The sequence below is a fragment of the Zeugodacus cucurbitae genome, chromosome 6, assembly GCF_028554725.1.
Source record: "Zeugodacus cucurbitae isolate PBARC_wt_2022May chromosome 6, idZeuCucr1.2, whole genome shotgun sequence".
NCBI classification, from domain to species: Eukaryota; Metazoa; Arthropoda; class Insecta; order Diptera; family Tephritidae; genus Zeugodacus; species Zeugodacus cucurbitae.
The window spans coordinates 11,919,065-11,940,019 of NC_071671.1; the positions used below are offsets into that span (position 1 = coordinate 11,919,065).

General features: G+C 33.9%; 6 protein-coding genes across 14 annotated transcripts; 3 read left to right on the top strand and 3 right to left on the bottom strand.

The window, feature by feature from the left end:
• Positions 1-251: 251 nt before the first annotated feature.
• Positions 252-1,798, bottom strand: LOC105216929 (guanine nucleotide-binding protein subunit gamma-1). The gene is made up of 4 exons (XM_054232779.1): positions 1,660-1,798; positions 1,370-1,422; positions 1,135-1,306; positions 252-1,067 (listed from the first exon to the last, which is right to left on the bottom strand). Exon 4 carries the CDS (start codon positions 1,022-1,024, stop codon positions 821-823), a length of 204 nt encoding a protein of 67 aa, XP_054088754.1. The 5' UTR covers positions 1,025-1,067; positions 1,135-1,306; positions 1,370-1,422; positions 1,660-1,798; the 3' UTR covers positions 252-820.
• On the top strand, positions 1,768-4,122 carry LOC105216928 (T-complex protein 1 subunit theta). The gene is made up of 3 exons (XM_011191690.3): positions 1,768-1,937; positions 2,155-3,185; positions 3,253-4,122. The coding sequence occupies exons 1-3, from the start codon at positions 1,878-1,880 to the stop codon at positions 3,800-3,802; spliced, it is 1,641 nt and encodes a 546-aa protein (XP_011189992.2). The 5' UTR covers positions 1,768-1,877; the 3' UTR covers positions 3,803-4,122.
• A 3,608-nt stretch (positions 4,123-7,730) lies between these two features.
• Positions 7,731-10,279, bottom strand: LOC105216927 (guanine nucleotide-binding protein subunit gamma-1). 8 transcript variants are annotated; one of them, XM_011191689.3, is made up of 2 exons: positions 10,138-10,279; positions 7,731-8,422 (listed from the first exon to the last, which is right to left on the bottom strand). In XM_011191689.3, exon 2 carries the CDS (start codon positions 8,400-8,402, stop codon positions 8,190-8,192), a length of 213 nt encoding a protein of 70 aa, XP_011189991.1. In that variant the 5' UTR covers positions 8,403-8,422; positions 10,138-10,279; the 3' UTR covers positions 7,731-8,189. The 8 variants fall into 8 exon arrangements, with proteins under 8 accessions (XP_011189991.1, XP_011189985.1, XP_011189988.1 ...); XM_011191683.3 differs by having other exon boundaries at positions 7,731-8,653; positions 10,138-10,278; XM_011191686.3 differs by having other exon boundaries at positions 10,091-10,217.
• A 141-nt stretch (positions 10,280-10,420) lies between these two features.
• LOC105216926 (GPI mannosyltransferase 4) lies at positions 10,421-12,954 on the top strand. Its single transcript, XM_011191681.3, has 2 exons — positions 10,421-10,849; positions 10,910-12,954. The coding sequence occupies exons 1-2, from the start codon at positions 10,681-10,683 to the stop codon at positions 12,787-12,789; spliced, it is 2,049 nt and encodes a 682-aa protein (XP_011189983.2). The 5' UTR covers positions 10,421-10,680; the 3' UTR covers positions 12,790-12,954.
• A 423-nt stretch (positions 12,955-13,377) lies between these two features.
• LOC105216925 (serendipity locus protein alpha) lies at positions 13,378-16,048 on the bottom strand. Of its 2 annotated transcripts, none has more exons than XR_003752695.2 (8): positions 15,828-16,048; positions 15,581-15,772; positions 15,300-15,524; positions 15,111-15,230; positions 14,723-15,053; positions 13,839-14,664; positions 13,676-13,777; positions 13,378-13,615 (listed from the first exon to the last, which is right to left on the bottom strand). XR_003752695.2 is itself a non-coding variant. In XM_011191680.3 (8 exons), exons 1-8 carry the CDS (start codon positions 15,927-15,929, stop codon positions 13,530-13,532), a joined length of 1,980 nt encoding a protein of 659 aa, XP_011189982.2. In that variant the 5' UTR covers positions 15,930-16,047; the 3' UTR covers positions 13,378-13,529. The 2 variants fall into 2 exon arrangements, 1 of the variants encoding a protein (XP_011189982.2); XM_011191680.3 differs by having other exon boundaries at positions 13,843-14,664; positions 15,828-16,047.
• Positions 16,049-16,642: 594 nt separating this feature from the next.
• LOC105216924 (stromal membrane-associated protein 1) lies at positions 16,643-20,498 on the top strand. The gene is made up of 2 exons (XM_011191679.3): positions 16,643-17,035; positions 18,103-20,498. The coding sequence occupies exons 1-2, from the start codon at positions 16,909-16,911 to the stop codon at positions 19,587-19,589; spliced, it is 1,614 nt and encodes a 537-aa protein (XP_011189981.1). The 5' UTR covers positions 16,643-16,908; the 3' UTR covers positions 19,590-20,498.
• The last annotated feature ends 457 nt before the right edge of the window (positions 20,499-20,955 follow it).

Below are 20,955 nucleotides of genomic sequence, written 5' to 3' on the forward strand. Positions count from 1 at the left end.
AAAATAAAATCCTTTGTTCATGCACGAGTAAATTGTATCTCGAACACCTGTTCAAAAGTTCATCAAGATCGGTTGAGTATTTTTCAAGAAAATTTGACAACCGACTTTGAAAACACGGTTCCGAGAAAAACGCGTTTAAAGTTTTGAGTAACAATAGTACTTGACTAGGAGTGCACACCTTCCAAAGGCCCCCCGAAGTAAAAAAATACATTAAATAATTGATTATGAATATTTATTCATAGGAAGTTTGTATGTATATTATTTTAATTGTACTATTTTATTTTTATATTTGTCAGACTAATTTTTTTGTTGTTTTTATAATTTTATTATAAAGTTTTATTAGATATATTTCTCTACGTAATATTTATTGCATATTTTACTATTTTTGTGCTCATATATGGTAAATGCCGTTATTTTCAAATATGTAATACTTTTTTGGTTCCACAGTTTTGATTTTGTTTTTAGTGTTTTTATTTATGTTTTTAGTGCATTTGTATATAATATAAACATTTATTTGATTGCGATTTATCGCTTCTACTCATACTACTTAGACAGCTCCTAGTTAATTGAGGTTTGTTATGATACTTTTGTTTTCACTTGACTAGAGTTTGATGGCCATGGTGGCACTTGTAGCATGTTTTTGAAATATTAATCGTTATAATTATAATAATGTATATAATTGAAAAAAAAATAAATGATTTTTATAGTTAGCACAGTAGGAAGAAGTTTTTTTGTGAAATATACTTAGACAAATAACAGAAAAGTAGCAATATTCGTACCATGATTTGGTTTGCCAAAAGCTCAAAACAAAATTGTGTACTTACAAAATACTACAAGAATTCTTTTCGCGAAATGGATTCACTTTTTGACTAGTGAACCCATTCAGTAGGCAATCCTCACTCTCATGTTCCAGCATGTATTTCATCATCAGCTGGCAGGCCTGTGACACCTGTATGCGCGGTACATTTACCTCGCGTCGCAGCTGTTCGTTAATGATGCGCTGCTGTTGTAGATTAGCAGCCATAATGTCCAGTACGGCAGTCTCGGCGAGCCCTATGTTGCTGACGCTGTTAATGGACGTAAATTGAAGGAATTTGTGTGGAAGTGGAAACCACTTTTGGTTGATACACGTACGTATGAAAGCTGGATAAAAATTTGCGTGAATATGTATGTGCAGTTGAGAGTTGAATTTTTTCAGCAGGATGCAACAAAAATGTAGGATTCGGGTTGGGGAGGTTGTCAGCCGTGGGGTATGCTACAGTATTCAGCTTGATATGTTCTATTTGGCACTAGTTTCGCATTTTATCTATAAAATTAAGTGTAAATTTTAGATAATTTTACTCTCTTAATCACTTTCTTGTTAACTCACTGGCATAAAGTTTTGAAGGAATGTGAAGTCCTCGAATGCTGGTTTTGTTGTGCCTGCATATTGAGAGAACTGATAAGAAGTTTCTGAAAATCAATAACTACAATACTTTGCTACTCTAAGGAAGATGGCGCTGTATTAATGTTAATATTTTCCATGAAAACAAATAAATTCCATATTTTATTATGTTATTTATGTTTTATGCAACCCCTACAACTACTTTCCATAATAAATCCTTAATGAATGTTACAACTAATATATAAATAAATAAATTATATAACATTTTTATTTACCTTTTTTCGTATATGTTGTTATATGGTTATTAAATTAAGCGGTTTGCAGCGGTCCATCGAGAATCTTCTTGCTTTTATTCACAATAGTCAGTGTATCTATTTTGAATAGTTAATTTGTAGTCATCCGTCATTTGAGGCGTGTGTGAGGTTAAAATCGGCAATTTCTTTCATTCCGTTTATATCTGAGCATTGTGTTACCAAAAAATCTGTGAACAAAAATGGCTTTATCTGTACCAAAAGCTCCAGGAGTAGCGCAAATGCTAAAGGATGGCGCACGGGTGAGTGAAATATGCCAACACAGAGCGGAATTTATTCAGAATTTTGCTTTTCCAAATGAATAAAATTAAAAAAGAAACAGCGTGCGGCTTTTTAAACACAGCTGGCTGCGCCTATACACATTAGTCACCAAAGCGTGTGATCCATAAATTAATATAAAATCAGAATATTTTTTTTTTTTATAGTTTTTGTGATTATGATTTGCATTTTCTTTTATAGATGTATAGTGGTCTGGAGGAGGCCGTCTACCGTAATATCACCGCCTGCAAAGAATTTGCACAGACAATGCGCTCTGCTTATGGTCCCAATGGCATGAACAAAATGATTATAAATCACATTGACAAGCAATTTGTAACAAGTGATGCTGGTACCATTATGCAGGAATTGGATGTGGAACATCCAGCTGCAAAACTTATGGTTATGGGAAGCCAAATGCAGGATGCCGAGGTTGGTGATGGTACTAATTTTGTTGTTATCTTTGCGGGAGCATTGCTCGAGGCTGCCGAGGAATTGTTACGTTTAGGCATCACCACATCTGAAATTGCCGATGGTTATGAGAAAGCTTTAGAGAAGGCATTGGAAATACTGCCTAAACTTGTATGCCACGAAATCGAAGATTTCCGTGATGTCAACAAAGTCACCGAGTGCATTAAAGCAGCAATTATGTCGAAACAATACGGACAGGAAGAATTCCTTACCGAATTGGTGGCAAAAGCATGTGTAGCCATATTGCCCGATCAAGGCACATTCAACGTGGATAATATACGTGTTTGTAAAATTTTGGGCAGTGGTTTGGGCAAATCAGAAGTTGTGCACGGCATGGTTTTCAAACATTTTGTTGAAGGTGATGTCACATCGGCTGAGAAGACTAAGGTAGCTGTATTCTCGTGCCCCATTGATATCATACAGACTGAAACCAAAGGAACTGTGTTGATCAAATCTGCCGATGAGTTAATGAACTTTTCAGCTGGTGAAGAAAATCTGTTGGAGGGACAAATTAAAGCTTTAGCCGATGCTGGCATTAAAGTCGTAGTTTGTGGAGGCAAAGTGGGTGATATGGCATTGCATTTCCTCAATAAATACAAACTCATGGCCGTGCGTTTGAACTCCAAATTTGATCTCCGTCGTCTTAGCCGTACAGTAAATGCCACGGTGTTGCCACGCATCACCACACCAACTAATGAAGAGTTGGGTTACTGCGACAAAGTGTGCGTTGAGGAGCTTGGTGGTACAACCGTTGTAGTGTTCAGGTAAAAGCAAAGAAGACACTAAAATCCTAGAAAAAAAGACATAAATATTTCTATTAAATATTTTTAGGAACACTGGTAAAGATGCACGTATTTCAACCGTTGTCATCCGTGGCGCCACTGATAATTTCATGGATGACATTGAGCGCGCTGTAGATGATGGTGTAAACAACTTCAAGTGTCTGACACGTGATGGCCGTTATCTACCTGGTGCAGGTGCGACTGAAATTGAGTTGGCTTCACAATTGGCTGTCTATGCTGACACATTACCCGGTCTCGAACAATATGCTGTGCGTAAATTTGCCACCGCTTTGGAGGTATTCCCCAAAGCGTTGGCTGAAAACAGCGGTGTGAACGGTACTGATGTTGTAAACGCTTTGTACTTGGCTCACAAAAAAGAAACCGGTCAAACTACTGGTTTCAACATTGAAACCGAGAAAGCTGATACAGTTGATGTGACCACAAAGCAAATCTATGATTTGTTCCAAGCGAAATATTGGGGACTCAAATACGCCGTGGGTGCAGCCACTACAATTCTGAAGGTTGACCAAATCATAATGGCAAAACGTGCGGGAGGACCAAAGCCACGACAGAATGCCGGCAGTGATGATGAAAGCTAGACTGTTAACGGTTAAAGTGGCGTTGGATGATATTTGCATTAACTTCCTATGTATTACCATTTCTCATTAAAAAAAAAAAGTAATTTACTAAGTTATCTGCTACTTACAAATTTTTGACATAACGTATATCATTTTACGAACAAAATAATACGATATTTCGCAAATTGGTCAGCCAAAATAAAATGTTTAGTTAACAATATTCTTTTCTTCAATGTATTATAAATAACAAAAGCGTTCTGTGCACAGAGCTTTGTAGAACTGGCAATAAAGTTCGCAAAAGCTTTTGCTACAGTCAAATAAACTCACGGAAAATAAAAAAATTGTTCACTTTTTTAAATAATTAATAATGTGTTGAATTCTGTAAAAAATAGAATAGAATAATTATTGAGATATGCACTGTCACCCATGGTCAATTGTGCTTATGTCTACATCGGCTCGGTTCGTCCCAGCACTCTCATAAATTCCAAATGTTGGATTACTAAAAACCAGTATGCTGCTCCTGCTCCTGTAAAGTGCTACACATTCTAATAACAGGAGTAGTGGAGTTTCAGCGCCATGTTTCTGCTGAGGCCATGTACAAATTATATGGACGCTTCCTGAACTTGTGTTCCGGCCCAAGGTTGTTTTTTTCAACTTTAAAACGAGTTGTGCAGAATGTAAATGTATAAAATTTCAAATTTTAATGGCAGTTGATGAAACCATGAGATAAATCCACCCTTCCACGTTGAAGTAATAAATACAATTTTTTATGGGTTCCTCTAGGTAACACATCTAAATTTTATTTGAATCCAAGCAAACGAATATTCATTGATATTTTTTGTGTGAATGTGGTGTTGTTTCTGTTGCTATTGGAAATTCATTCAGTTATGTTACGAATTCCACCATTTTCAACGATACAATATTAAGTAAATACAAGAAAGTGTTTTCTTATTTAATTTGTTGTTCGAATAAATATTGCATTAATAATTTGTATATTTGATTTTTGTCTTTCCTGAAAAAACATCTTGAAGTTAGAATGTATGCAATCTCTTAAAGAAGCTGAAATATAAATCTCTTTGCATAATAAATACAATTCTAAGAATACATGCATAAGCTTCAATATATATACATATATTTATATATATATGTGCAGACCTATGTCAATTGCAATAATTATTTTATTATGTAGTGCTACGGTATGGGCACAATATCGTTGAAATTTAAATAAATTATTATTAATATGTTTTTGGTGGTACTTTCTCTATTATAAATTTTGCGCATCAGGTTTTGTTTTTATAATTAAATTGAAATATTTGTTTTTTTTTATACGTTTTTCAACAAGTTGTTCTTTAGATATATGTATGTATCACCTTGTTATAATATATGTATTAATTGGTAGGTCATACATTTATATGTTGCCCTATATCATATTATTAATTAAATCCTTTGTCTCCTTACGAATTAATACTTAATAATAGAAATATAACTGTATTTGTTACTTATTATTTTACGCATCAGGATGTTGTTACTACTTTAATAATTTTTTAAATTTAATTTTCATGTAGATATATTTATATAGTTAACTTTGCAATAAAACGTACGACGCTAATGACGTTTGAGCGGATTTCCTTTCATTTACATTCTATAGCAACAAATGTCACTGCAGTTTGACAAATGTCGCTAACGTTGTTGCTTTTACAGCTGCACTTGATTTATATATTTGAATTGTTGCATTTTTTACTAACTGCTCAAGTGCATTTACTATTTTTCAGAAAATAAACAAATTTTACGAATTTATTGTAGTGAAATTAAGTATACGCATTAAAATAAATATAAACGAAATTAAAAAAGAAGTAAGAATATAAAAAACTTTAAATTTTATCACGTTACTTTAGCATTTGATTTTTTGCCACCGACTAACTGTTTGTCTAACTACAGTTAGTTTAACAATAACCTATTCGTTGCTTTCGAAGAAATTTCTTCTAACTAGATTCAAATGACTATACCTTTCTACCAACCACATGCAAATGCTTTTAAATAATGGAAGTGTGAAGATTAAGATTTTTACCTAAATCGTATAAGCCGATTTTAATTACACAAACTTTTTTTACTTACGAATTTACGTTATACATATTTGCGGAAGAGGTATTTGCAACTTTGGCAACAATTTAAAGGAAACACTTAACACATACACAAACTAACATGTACACAACACATATTTTTATAAAAATATATATACCATTTTTAATTTGTTAACTTAATGTTGCATTGCTTTTTAAAATTATCACAAGTTTTTGATTTATCGCCTACTTATTTAATTGTTAATATCATAAAGTATATTTATTTAATGCATATTTTGTTGACCTTAAAAATGTGGAAAAATATGTCAAAGTAACATAGTAGATTAAATAAATCATACGTTGATCATAAATACGTTAAACCATACGTGCTTGCGTACCATACCGTTTTTGTTTGTATTCTTCCTGCAATACCCACCTTATATCACCACGATTTGTAACATGTTTTAAACATTTAATTTAATTGTGTTCGTCTTTGTTATTGTTAAAAAAAAAAAAACATTTAAACAATATTCTCTGATATAATTACTTGTTTGCTAATTTTGTTCGCGTAAATCTCGCCCTATTCTTATTGTTGCAGTGCAACCATTTCTTTTTTAAGTCCAATTAATAACAAAAGCCTTTAAGCTTCTAAATTTGTTCAAGAAATCCGCTTCAAATACGCCATATATGTATGCTGTCGTTCGTATTGCACATATATTGTTTATCGTGTAATGTTTACTTAATATTTGGTTAATTATTTATTTAATAAAATGTTAAATATAGTTTGTGTTTTTTGATAATTTACTGAACTTTAGTAAGTTTGAATAAAATATTAACTAACGGTTAAGCTTGATAAATATTTTGATAATAATACAATCAAATGTCCGCTAATATACTAATTTCGTGTAATCATCATAAATGTTATATATGTAGCATGTGATTATGCTTGTTTTTTTTTTTTTATATAAATCGCGTGCATAGTACGAATACATAGGCTGTAATTAATTAATTTGCCTTTCGTAAACTGTTTTAACTGCTTGGATATCCGCGTTTTATTTGAATATTCAACGTTTTTATTAACCGTTTATATGTATCGTTAGTAAATTGCTTTGATTTTTACGTGCGCAACCACAAAGAGCGCTTTAACAATAATTTAAGTATTAATATATATTTTCCACTTCGTTTATATGTATATATACTACTTGTTGCTAAGTGCCTCCGTGGTATAAGTACTATTTTTTCTATTTTTTTATTTGTAATAAAATATGTATTTGCTTTGCTTTTCAACTTCAGTTTGAGTATCGCACATCTCTCACTCGTTCTATTTCCAACTTTCGCCTGCAACCACTCACATTTAGTACATAGATATGTGTGAGCCCATCATCCTAATAGTATTTAAATCGGTTTTAAGGTTTTACTAAAATAATTGCCTCAACGACAATGATACAAATTGAATTTTAGTGTTTGAAAAAAAAAAAAATGTTTGTTGGTAGTTATTTTGCCAATATGTAAGTTTACTTTATTTATTTGTTATATTTTCGTTCAGTATATAGAATATATAGGTATAGTTATGTATTTATAAATTAGTTTACACAGAAATATTAAGAATTATTATTTTTTATTTTTGTAATGTGCGCAAATGGCACTTATTTTTTTTTATAAGTCTGTATCGTGTAAATGCGAGAGTGTGTGTAGGTGTGTTTTATACAAAATAACATGGTTTTCGGGAATCTATGTGAACTATTACATACTTTCTAAGAACTTTTGTGGTGGTTCTGTTTAGTGGTGGTCTTTAAATTGCTAGTCATAGATTACTTTTTGCCACGCAACTTCTCTCGGTCTATAATCGTATTAAATTTTTTGGTTTACAAATTGTAGATAAATATATATTTGTGTATATAATATGTTTGGATGTGTTTCATACGTTGAATAGTTTTGTATATAATTCATCATCAAATGCGTATGTGTATGAGTAGACAACTGTAAATGTGTTTACTTGTTGCAATTATTATGCTTTAATATGTGTACTTAATTGTCCCATAGTACTCAAGATATTTTTCGAATTCAAATTGTATGCGATCATTGCCGCACTCATCGCCAAATTTACATTTTCTGCTCGCACTGCTTAACCGCTTCCTCCATTCAAAATGCAATGCACACTCTCACACGCTTACCCACGATACAGAAACTAATTTACTGCAATACTCCAAATTCAAATTCGTAGAAAATTGTTGACTACATTTCGCCAAAGCCTCACACCAAACTCCCTCTCCATTTATACTCCCCAATGTCAATACCGGCAACTCGTTTTCTAACTTTGGATGGTGACTGCTGTTGTTAGTAGTTGTTTATAGCACGGTGCATGATGATTTCTCACGGAAGGGATTGACTTTTTGACTGGAGAAACCAGTCAAAAGATAATCCTCCTGTTCGTGCTCCGTGATATATTTGATCATCTGAGCGCAAGACTCAGTGACCGGTTGGCGCACGATGGACGCTTCGCGCCGCAATTGCTCGACGACTATACGTTGCTGTTGCAGTGAGGATGACATTACGTCCATAACGGCTGTCTCGGATAGGCCTATGGTTGAAAATTTGCACAATATATGTCGTTGTAAAGAATTTGCAAATTTGTTTGTGGGGTTTTAGGTATAAGTATTGTTGATTTTTACGTTTTGCAAATGTAAATAGTGCGTTTTAGATGTATGTGTTTTGGAATATTAAAGGTGCTGGTAATAATATGAATTCTAATTATTATTTTTTTTTTATAATATTTTGATGTGGAGATTGGTTAGGTTTTCTTGAAAAGCTGCTGCAAATATGTCCAAAAGAGAAAAAAAATGCAAAATACATTTGTAGTTGCACAATGAATGAAATAAACAGTTTTCAATTGGATTAACGTTGTTTTTAGTAGACACATTTAATTAACATTATTCAGGCAGCTTGTTAACGAGGAAGATGTTTTTATCAAAGGATAGTTAGAAATATGTAAAGGTATGATAGATGTAGGTTTATAGCTCAAATACATTTACTATATATGTACATATAAATTAGTTTGTATGTTGTTTAGTATAGAATTTTAAGAAAATTTAAAGATAAATAGATAAAGATTACTAGTTCTTATACGTAGTGGTTATGGATTCTAAAATATTTTAAGTTTCCGTTAACCAATTAAATATTAATATGGATAGAAGTTCATATTAGATTAATTTCGAATACATATATGTACTTTGCAGGCAGTCCGTAAATAACATGCTGTTTTGCAAATTTTTGAGTTAGTTACGTTTAATTTTTTGTGATTACATATACACAATGTACATATGTAGTACATTCCAAAGTTATATGCAACTTTTCGAGACCTTCAAAATAACTTTAAAGTCGGTATTTTATGAATTTGTCATTTTTCAAGAAATTAATTCGGAAAACAATGAGTTGGAAATGTTATATTATTGTAATAATGTTTATATACAACATTAAAAAGCACTTTTCCTCAAAAAACATATAAGTACATATGATACATAAGTACTTTTACTCGTATATAATAATATAATCACTTCTGTTTACACATATACATAACTACACAAATAACCACTAATATAAAATGGGTGCATGAGGTGTCTCAAAATGCATGATTAACATTTTTCAGAATTATGAGTAACAATATTTTGGAACAAATCTCGCTTGAACTACTTTTTTGTTTTTACGATGAGCTGAATATTTTCATTTATATATTTGAAATTTTCTATTTAATCTAGCAAGTTCAAATTAAAATGGATTTAATTTTTAATGAGGGAAATTGTATAAAATAAACAAAAAAAAAATCATGATGCAAAACAAAATGTCCGTAAATTTTATTTCTTCCTCTCAATCGATTAATCATTCATTTTTCAGCAATATCCCTCAGAAAAGGGTGCAGCCAACCAAACCCTAGGTGGGGTGGCATTTCCAAATACGCAAAAAATTATGTTTAAAATCAATTGTTCGACCAACAAATGGGTTTACGAAATGTATTATAATTTATGTATTTCGAGTTTTATTTCTTTATTATTTTAATGATTAATCCATGATCACTTCCATAGAATCCAGACACACTTATGTATACATGTACATCAATTTTTTCATTACTCAAGTAACGACCTTATACACCCATTTTATTTATTTCACAACACAAATTTTATATTAGTAACAGTACGGAAAATAGCTAAATTAGTAATTTACCAGCTCCTTATTGAGTATATTTTGAATTTACTTTTGCTGAAGAAATCTAAAAGGAATAGAAATCAAGATGATACACACCCTAGAAACGTTTGCCTTTGACAGCAATTCTCGCTAACTTCACTTGCTTCACCTTTTATGTATTTGGCATTTTGTTTTGCTCCCAGAAAGGAAGGGAAATATGCAAATTTCGACAAAACAAAATTTATAGCTCCGAATAATGTGCCAAAGAGAGACAGCTAAACAGTTCCTTGCGTATGTCAAATTCAGTGCAGGGTTTCCATTTCTTTTCGATAATACGAAACAGCTTGTCATTTTAATAGTTGGTGAAGGCATTCGATAGTTTTTTATCTGATAAAAATGTTTTTCTTGCGATATGGCGTTTAAAAAAATTATAATAAATTATATTCAGGTTTTTTCAAAAATTCCAACTATAAATTATTTGCCTTATGTTCAAACAATTAGCAATTTCCCTAAGCTATTGTGAATTGATCATAAACAATGGCATTTAGGGGTTGATTTCGCACAGCTGTTTCGACACCCTTTTGTTACTATCGTGGTCCAAAACAAATGCTGCTATTACCATACTACTTGGTATAGTAAAATTATTATTATTTATTAAATATGAAATTAAAGCGTTACATCAATCAACTGTGGCTTCGACATCGCAATACCGATGAAAATTGGTATACGTATCTATTTTTTCTGGTGCTTCGAGTTGTACTGGTCTTCATACCACAAAAGGGCTATGTACATCCTGATGAGTTTTTCCAATCCGTGGAAGTGATGACTGGTAAGTTAATAGAATATTTAAACTAATAACAAAAAATGCAAACATATTTTTTTTTATTAGGTGATCATTTCCAATTGGAACATGTACGCACTTGGGAATTTAACAATACAATGCCGTTACGTAGTATAACATTGCAATTCGTACTGCTGCGAGTGCCCTGGAGTTTTCTGGAGTTTTTCGCATTGTACACGCGTCGCTATCTGGACATAGAATTGTTACAAAGTTACACATACTTAGTTTTCCCACGCTTAATAATGTGTGCGTTGTCTTTTATCAACGATTGGAGTATGTATCGCATATGTCGTTTATTCAGCCTAAACTATGAAATACGTCTACTAGCGCTTGGCAGTTCTTGGGTTATGTTAATTTTCGGAACCCGTACGTTTTCAAACACCATAGAATTAGCTTTGTGCTCACTGCTGCTAGCGCTTGTCGCCGAATGTATGATAAAAACAAATACTATTATTTACAAGAAGGAAATGCTTGAGGAACGTTACGACAAGGCGAAATCTATAAGCGAACGTGTACGAATGTGGCGTCTGTGTAAATCGCTACCAGCACACAACTACTCGCATACACTACTAGTGGCCAGCATTTGTGTGGTAGGTGTCTTCAACAGGCCAACATTTATAGTTTATGGCGCACCAATGGTATTTTATTGGCTGCTACGCGGTATGGGTACGAAAACGATAACTTTTCGTGACTTCAATTTTCGCATGCTGCTGTTCTGCTTAAGTGCGCTACCCGCACTTGTATTCTTCATAATTTGTGATTCATTTTATTACAAATACCTAACGGTTGGTGAACTGCAAATGTTGCAATTGAGCATTAACAACTTCGTCAGCACACCTTGGAACTTCATTAAATACAATTTGGATGCGAAAAAGACCGCTGAACATGGTATACATCCGAAGTATTTACACCTCTTGGTTAATATACCATTACTGTACAACGTGCTCGGTGTAGTGACTGTGGTATCATTTGCATATCTCTTGACACGCTTTCTACGTGCCGAATACCAGGGCTTGCCGCGTGCGCAGAGCATTATCAGCTTGATGACAAGTGCTATATTTGTGCCACTCTTCTTTCTATCACTCATCAACCATCAGGAACCACGTTTTCTTCTGCCACTACTCTTTCCTATCGTACTGTTACACGCGCCCAAACTATATCATGGGCTTTGCCCCAACTACCCTTTTAAGGAGGAACATCCGTTAATGCGTAAAATTTACAATATGCTGCTTTGTACGCAGGCATCTGCGCGACCATTACTGAAAACCTGGTACATGTGCAACATTGCGCTGGCAATATTCTTTGGCTTCATCCATCAAGCTGGTATCTTTCCACTCACGCAGCATTTGGAGACGGTCATGCAAAGTAAAGCGCCCGCGGAGCATATACATCTCATAACCTCGCACATCTACAATGTACCATTGACTTTTATGAATATGCCCAGCACACAAGTGTTGCATTTGCACCGTGAAACTGGACGACGTTTTCGTCGACACAAAGATTTCTACATCTATGAATATGGTAGCCTCAGCATGCCACAGCTGGTGGCTAAAATAAAGCTCATACAGTCATATTGCGAAAATAAATATGTGAGCAAACAGCAGAAATATCGTCTCTATTTAGCGTTGCCCGCCTCATTAAGTGACAACATGCTCGCAGAATTGCAAACAAGTGGCGCTAGCTCCAATATGCGTACACAACTAAAACGTATCTTCTATCCACATATATCGACAGAGGCGCTGCCACGCCTAAATTTTAGAAATGATTTTAAAACGACGGCACATTCCAAGCTAAGTTACAGTTATGTGAGTGCACAATTGTCGTTGTTCGTTAACGAATTCGGTTTAGCGCTCTATGAGCTACAACCTGCACGCAAAAGTCAAACGGAGAAGCTGCAGACCGTTAAGTTGTCCAAACGGAAAATATAAGTGCTTTGAAATTAATAATTTTAACAAGTTATGCTCGCTGACAAGTTATTCACTCTAGTCATGTACTACGTTCATAGCTGTATGAACGTACTGCTTAGTTTTTACATTCCACTGTATTATTTATAAAGTATTTTTCTTAATAAAATATAAATTTATACACATAAATCGATTTAAAAATGCAACGTCAGTTTCATTGCAAACTGTTACCATGTAAATATGTCACTATGGAATTCACTTCAATTTCTACTATGCAGCTTTCGGTATATTCACAGTTATTTGAAAACACGTTTTATTTGCTATAAATGCATTACATTTGGAATAAATGTTTAACGAATGTACAAAATATAATCTGACATTGTACCAAATAATAAGAATTAATGCATAGGCGTGTACAATTTGTAGAGCTTATTAGTATAAAAACACAAGAGAGTTGTATAAATGTTAAAAAAGCAAAGTTAAAAGAGATCACAATACAATATAAATACAAATATTGTTGAAAATGTTAACGAGAAAGAAACTGAACAATAATAGATGTTTAAATAATATAAACGCGTCGATAAACGAAATATTAACGAATACAGAGCATAAAAATAATACTTGACACTACAATAATAAGCGAATCAGCTATCGATAGAATTCAGAATATTGCATACAGACCGTAAAAACACCAACGATTGGAACATTTTCGTTCATAACATTCAAAATTGTTACTGTGAGATAATTAGGAGCGGAGAAATTGTTTATTCAATGATCGAGGTGTTCAGTAAACGTGCTTGTGTGGCGCACGGTGTGTTACCGGATATCTCCGTCAATTGATCTAATATTTCTATAGAAAAAAATTATACTAAATAACTTATAATTTCCGTTGTAATGCAAAACAACTTACCCGAAATTTGTAAACTGGCCGAGTTTTGCAAATAAAAATTACAAGCTTTCTGTGTCTCTGCGGATTTTTGGCGCTTAAACATCACAGTACGCAAACTTTCCTCTGCAAACAGTAAACATATAAAGAAATTATTTTTTAAAGTAAACGTTTATTAATAATGTACCCACTCCTACGCATACTGCTGCCAGCACTACTGCTGCGACTCTGCCTGAATTGACTCTGCCAATCATCGTGTAATCTTACATGCGATGCGCGCTTATCATTTTGTGGTATTGGGCATTTAGAGTAATTACCACGCATGGAGTCGCTTACAGCACGCCTACGTGGTGTAAATAATTCGGTTTCATCGCGATATAAAATACTGCAAACGCTCGGTTCTATACATTCTAGCATATACTGCGAGGCATTCAAGTCAATTGATTTTATATCGGTAGCAACGTTTTGCATGACTGTCCGATCTGCTTCAACTTTTTTGCCCGACACATTTTCGGTTTGCTCTAGCGCATCAACGAATCGCCGCAAAATAGCACGCAATATTTTAAAACGTTTTATTATACGCATTTGTTCCACTTGATCGGCACATACGAGGATAGCACGACATTCGTTTAACATTAATTTCAATTTTTGAAACAGTTCAAGTGCGTTGTTTTTCAATTTATGTGCATGGTGGAGGACTTTTTTATTTGTGGTATACTGGAAATATTGCAAAAGAAATTCACCCATTTGCACCAAATCGTCCAACTTCGACTTATTAAATTGTTTTTCTGTTTCAGCGAGACAAGTGCTGAACAATTCGTAAAAGCACCTGGTGAGCGGCAGCGCATCGACAATTTCATATAAAACCGTTTTGAACTTATTTATTTCCTCATAGAAATGTTGTTCTAGAATTTCAGTATGCATATCTGTGCCGTTATGTGCTTGCAATGAGGGTATTATGCATGAATCAAGCGCTTCCAGCGATGCCATACAACTGCGCACCAACGTCTTTACTGCAAGTTCAAGTGTATAATATAAGTAAACTCAGTAATACAAAAGAAAAAATATTACATTTGGGCCTTAAGACGTCACTGGCAGCAAAGAGTCCTATTTGAGACAGTCTATCCAAATTTACATCAAAATCCGCTATGAATTCATCCAACTCGGTATCATTTGTGCCGTTTTGACGCATCTTGGCGCGTAGCTTATCTAACGAAAATTTTTCAAAATCTGCGAAAAAACGAAATATCAAACGCAAAACAGTTCCATCGATGTACTGATGCAATTGTGTTAATGAGCATCCCAACGCAATAGCCTTTATTCTGCGATGCCAATTATTACTTTTAATTTGCTGCAAGTTGTTTTGACATTCCTGTTGAAATGCGGTACTCTCGCGCAAGACCTAAAGAAATAAAACACTAACAGTCATAAAGTTTTCATTAAAATATTTACGTTTTACCTTTTGACATAATGCGCTGATAGCGGTTTTATCTTCAAACAGCGCTACATTAGCTAGCGCAAGTGCATGACTGATCATTAAACGGACGGCTTGGTAAACTTCTTTACTGGATGCTAGTGCCTAATGTTATATTGGAAACTATTTGATTTCAAATTGTACACAATATTTTTTTAATAAATAAAAACTTACATCTTCAAGTTGGTCTAATTCATGAGTATCAGTTTTAATTTCTTCTTGATAAGTACTATACTCTTTTATATGATCCATTGCCATGTCTAATAAGGTCATAAATCCACAGCCTGACATTCCCTGTGTTGGTAATTTCTTCTCGGCAGAAATTGTTAAATTATTGAAACATTTTTCCAATTTATCGAAACACAACATTATGCGGTCAATAAAATGTTTCCGTGAACACTGAAAGTATATAATTGTAAATAAAAATTTAAATTAATAACAAATTTAACACATACTGATAATGCAACTCTAGCAGTATCCTCCGCACGTATAATTCGTTCCAGATATTTTGTACACAAGCATACTTGAGCCAAGCAAAGCAAAATGTTATCCATATTTTCATTTCCTTCATGATCTTCGTCTTTCAATTCGTTAGTGATATATTTGTGCAGGTGGTTGGCAAATAAATAAAAATCACCGCAGAAATTCTGCAGAAAATAGTAATTAAAATAACCAACTAAATCAAATTCGATAAAATTTTACATTTAACCATTCTATGCGGTTTTTCATATCGCTGGAACCTCTATATATGGTTTCTCGACATTTTATTAATTGGGTACATAGCACCTGTTGTTCAACCGACATAATAAGACTTTTTATCGGTTTTAGATGTAAAATATTTCGCCAATATAATTAATTTATTTAATGTTCCGTTGATTATTCAAAACTGAATTTGTTTTCTGCTTCTTCACGAAAAAATTAGGTCACAATTGGATGTAGAAGAAAATATTCACAAAAGCCTTTTATGAACGAAAATTTTGAGAAACATAACTGGGATAGTACAAAATATTTACCCTGCTAAGACCGTTTTCACACGGGCAATTTTTGTCGCGGCAATTCTTAGTTTTATAGGAGAGGGGGCGACGAAGAGAAGAGAATTTCTCTCTCTCTAGCTTCCCTTGGTCGCCCCCTCTCCCATAAAACTAAGAATTGCCGCGACAAAAATTGCCCGTGTGAAAACGGTCTAAGGATTTTCTAATAAGAAGAGTTTTTTACAAAACTATTTTCGGAAAAAGTCTGCATTCACAACCACAATAGTTCCACTAACATTTCGGAGGAGGCGAATCAGAGAATAGATGATGAAAGTGGGTTAAACAATAAAATAAATATAAATTAATTTTAATTTAGCAGTGTTTGATTTGCGATTATTTAAAATTTTGTATTGCTCGTAACTAATTTTAAATTTAGCTAATTTATCTATGATTAATTGCTTTATGCATTGTGAATAAAACATAGACTGTTTTTCACTCGATTGACGTCTATGATTTTGCCTTGACAATCAACTTTTCGCTCATTTTCGCCGTCATTCGACGTTTTTCTTTCGGTAATGTCATAGAAGAATATTTTTTATTTTTTGATTGCCACAGAAGTTATTTCAATTGCAGCGTTTTCGAAATATACTCAAAATTGTTATTTTATTGAATTATTTGCTTAGATATAAACAAATGCAGCAATTTGAATAGTGCAAATTAAAGTGAAAAGTGTAGTACAAGTGGTCATATTGATCGTTTAAAAAAAAAACAAGATCTTTACAAGTGTGTGTTCAACATAGTGAAGAGGAAAAATGAGTTCAACTACGAGCCGCAAAGAAAATGAAAGGACCAAATTAATACAGGAAAAATGCCAAACTCTGCTGACTCAGATGCTACGCGATGAGGACAATAAATATTGCGTTGATTGCGATGCAAAAGGTATGAGGTGTTTATATAAAAAAGGTAGATAGTTTACGTGCAGAAATTTCAATTAACTTCATAGTGGGCTACCAACACGCGAATCCACCAAATCTACAGTAAGCATTAAAAAATGCCAATCCTTAATTTTTCAACCCGGTGTAGGGTGTAATTGAAACATTAGTATCGGTAATGTTGTCACACAATTGTGTTTTTTTTTTACTATTCACTTTACTGACTTAATTGGCAGCAATGCAATGAGGGACCATTTTTTTAATGAATATAAAATTATTCACAAGATACGTGACGACCAAATTTAGATCTATTTCAAATTGAAATTGAATAATTCAATACTTGAAGAAAAAAAAAAACAAAAAAATATATTACATTATTGCAGCAAGCGAACCACTTATATTTCTTAATACCGCTGTCACTGATATTCCTATCGATGTTGGCTCAACGTTGTAGGGTTACGTGTCGTATGATAGTAAATTGAATATATTTTTTTTAAGTTATATATTTCTTATCAGTAATGGTTTCGAAAAAACAAATGCATTAAAAGTGTTTAACTTCAGTCCCTAACTTCTCAATCCTATACCAAACATTCCGTTATATTGGGTAAAAATTGCTAAAAATCAATATAACATGAAAAATTTATTTATAAATTATATTAAAAAAAAAATTGAATTTAATGCTGTTATTAGTATTCTGTACAGTTGTTTTAATTTTTCTATACGAAACCTTTAAAATACAGATCCTTTGTTCTTTCCTCGCAATTAACATTTTTGTCAAAATTGCTTTACTTAGTTACTTCAGTTATGAGTCACAGTATAAATAGCTATTTGTTCAATAAAAGTGAAGATCACAAGGGAATATGAGCGCGAGAGCATAGAGTAGCAATTCGATAAAGCATCTCTTGCAACTTTAATGAATAAAAAATCAATGCACTAACCACGCAGACAGTTTGTTGTTGCTAAGCAGTGTTAAACTGATAAGCAACTTGTTGTGTTTACGTTTTATGATATGTGAATACACATTTACGATATTGCTAAAAAACATTTACTCATTAACAATTGCTATGTTTTTAGGTCCACGGTGGGCATCATGGAATCTGGGCGTATTCCTCTGCATACGCTGTGCAGGTATACATCGTAATCTTGGCGTACACATATCACGTGTTAAGTCGGTTAACTTAGACACTTGGACACCAGAGCAGGTGATTTCATTGCAACAGATGGGCAACTCGCGTGCGCGTGCCGTGTATGAAGCACAGCTGCCAGATGGTTTTCGCCGCCCTCAGACCGATACAGCGTTGGAGTCTTTCATACGCGCTAAATATGAGCATAAAAAATATTTAGCACGTGAATGGGTGCCACCATCACCGCCTAAAGTAGACTGGGCGAAGGAAATCGATGAAGAATTAGAGCGACAGAAACGTAAGAAAAAAGCAGCGCAAGCTTGCAGTTCAATGGGATTGAGTGTGATGAGTGCCATCGGTGCCGGAGGTGATAAGAAGAGCAGTACATCCTCAACGTCTGTATCCAAATCGACGCCACTGCCAGCACCATTGCCAAAACCCAAGGCCGGACAAGTTGGTAGTGGTTGTAGTCCAAAAACTCAGCGTATTACAGTAAATCCCACAGTTGGCGAAGGCAATCAGAGCAGCGATTTACTCGGTCTTTCCTCACCTACAAAACCAGTACAGAGTGGTATGAGTAATAGCACAGCACAAGACTTGCAAAACGATAGCTTCACTGGTTTTCTTAGTGCAACACCATCAATAGCGCCGCAAGCAGATCAAATAAAGGCGGCGGAAGCAAATGGACAAAGCGCCGCACAAAACTCGCTTGCAAAGGATGAGGAAGATTTCTTCAATCAGGGTTCACTAAGTGGTGGCGAAAAGGATAAGTCAGGGAAGCTGACTAAAGATAGTATATTAGCGTTATACGGTACGGCACCAACCAGCACCGTTAGCTCCCACAATCCGCACAGCGGTCAAATGCCTTTTGCCCAACCGCAACCGATGTTTGCTGCAACTGGCGCCTATTCAGGTGGTTTGGCACCCGGTTACATAGGCGGTGGCGGTGCACCACATCCCCAGCAACATCAGTTCATGACACCGCCCAATTCGACCAGCATGTATAATGCACCCGTTATGACGGCCCCTACAGCATTCACCACACCTGGCATGCATTTGGGAGGCGCTGGCGCAACTGGCGGTTTCGGTGCACAATTTCCGGGCACCACTAGTACTGGCGTGTACACACAACAACATATGTCGAGTCTTGGAAATATGATGCCGAATAATGGACAGCCAGTTAGCAATCTAAATCTTATGCACACGAATCAGAACTTACTGAGTGGAATGTCTATGATGAGCATGGGTGCAATGGGTGCAACTACGACGGGAATAATGCAGCAAGCACCGATGAACATGAGTCTACCATTGGGGAATATGCAAATGTCAAGCGCGTTTCAAACAGCACCAACAGCTGGCGCCGGTGCAACGTCCACCAATACACATGGCCTAAACCAGCAATTCAGCAATTTAAATATCGGAAATGTGTGGCAGTGAGCGGACGGTAATTTGCGGGTTGGTCAACTGTAACACCTGCATGATATGTCGTCAAAACTCAACTTGCCTTGTTCAACTTGTTCAATATTTCGCAATCGTAAATGCCGACAACGGTATGTTTTCGTTTTAAGTAGACATCAAAAGCAGAAATATGTTGAATAATTATATTTTCTAAATAATGAAAATATATTTAATATTTCTTTATATACTTCATTCGAAAATTAAAGATATGTATTTTCAATGAAAAGTGTGTTTTCTAAAATTTGCCGCAATATAAGATGATGATTATTAAATAACAAAATTATTTTTTATGATAACGCACTAAATTTCCTAACTTGCATGTAATAAGAGAACACGACGGTGTAATAAATTTATTATTTAACATAGAAAATCCCGTATTATATTAAAAATTAAAGATGGAGGAATTTTCAATTTACTAATGTTTATGCAGTTCATCATAGTTCTCGAAATTAATTATTATTTCGCTTATCGGTAATTAATTAAGTTAATGTATCAAATATCATTGTCTTAGGGATGCAGTACTTAACGTACCACACAGTATAAAGATATGAATATAAAAAAATGTGTCGACCGTCTTCTGTCGTAAATAATAAAAAAAATATTGGCATATTGCGACAAGTATGTGTGCTAAAAAGGAATGTGAGAAAATAATATTAAACTTATAGAATGCAATATATAAATACTTTGTTTTTAAACACCCCAATGGTGTACTATATTGAATAAACACCTTTGTACATTCGGCTGTCAGGTTTATATCCTCTATATTGAAAGCAGAAATGTTGTAAAAATATGCTTTTATATGTATATATATTAAAGCTAAGATCAGTATGTATGGAGTGAGGAATGTTTCCTTCCACAACTATAATGAAATTTGATTGTAAACCACAACTAGAATGATACTTTTATTACAAATTTAATTTCCACAATTCTCTAAATACACGAACATATTTGTAAGTTTATTACGATGTTTAATTGGAACTATGGATATCAATAAAAAACAATAAATAAAAAAGAAAAAGCCTTTACAATTAATAATATTGAGCGAAATCAAGTTTAAATTTTATTTACATACATATATATATGAACAAATTGGGTATTTCTATAAACAGTACGTCAAGAAAGTGTTTTGGTGAGAGAACATATTTCTCTTGTCAAAACACTTTTTTGACATACTGTACATACGTCTATATGCTAGGCCGATTTACTAGATTTCCGAAAACCTACATATATGACTATATAGAAAATTGGGTGCGAAAAATTTGCTCAGCAATTATACATGCTCTTTTATTGGAACTTGATGCGTTGAATTTGATTAACGTTTACACAATTGGACCACAAACGATGA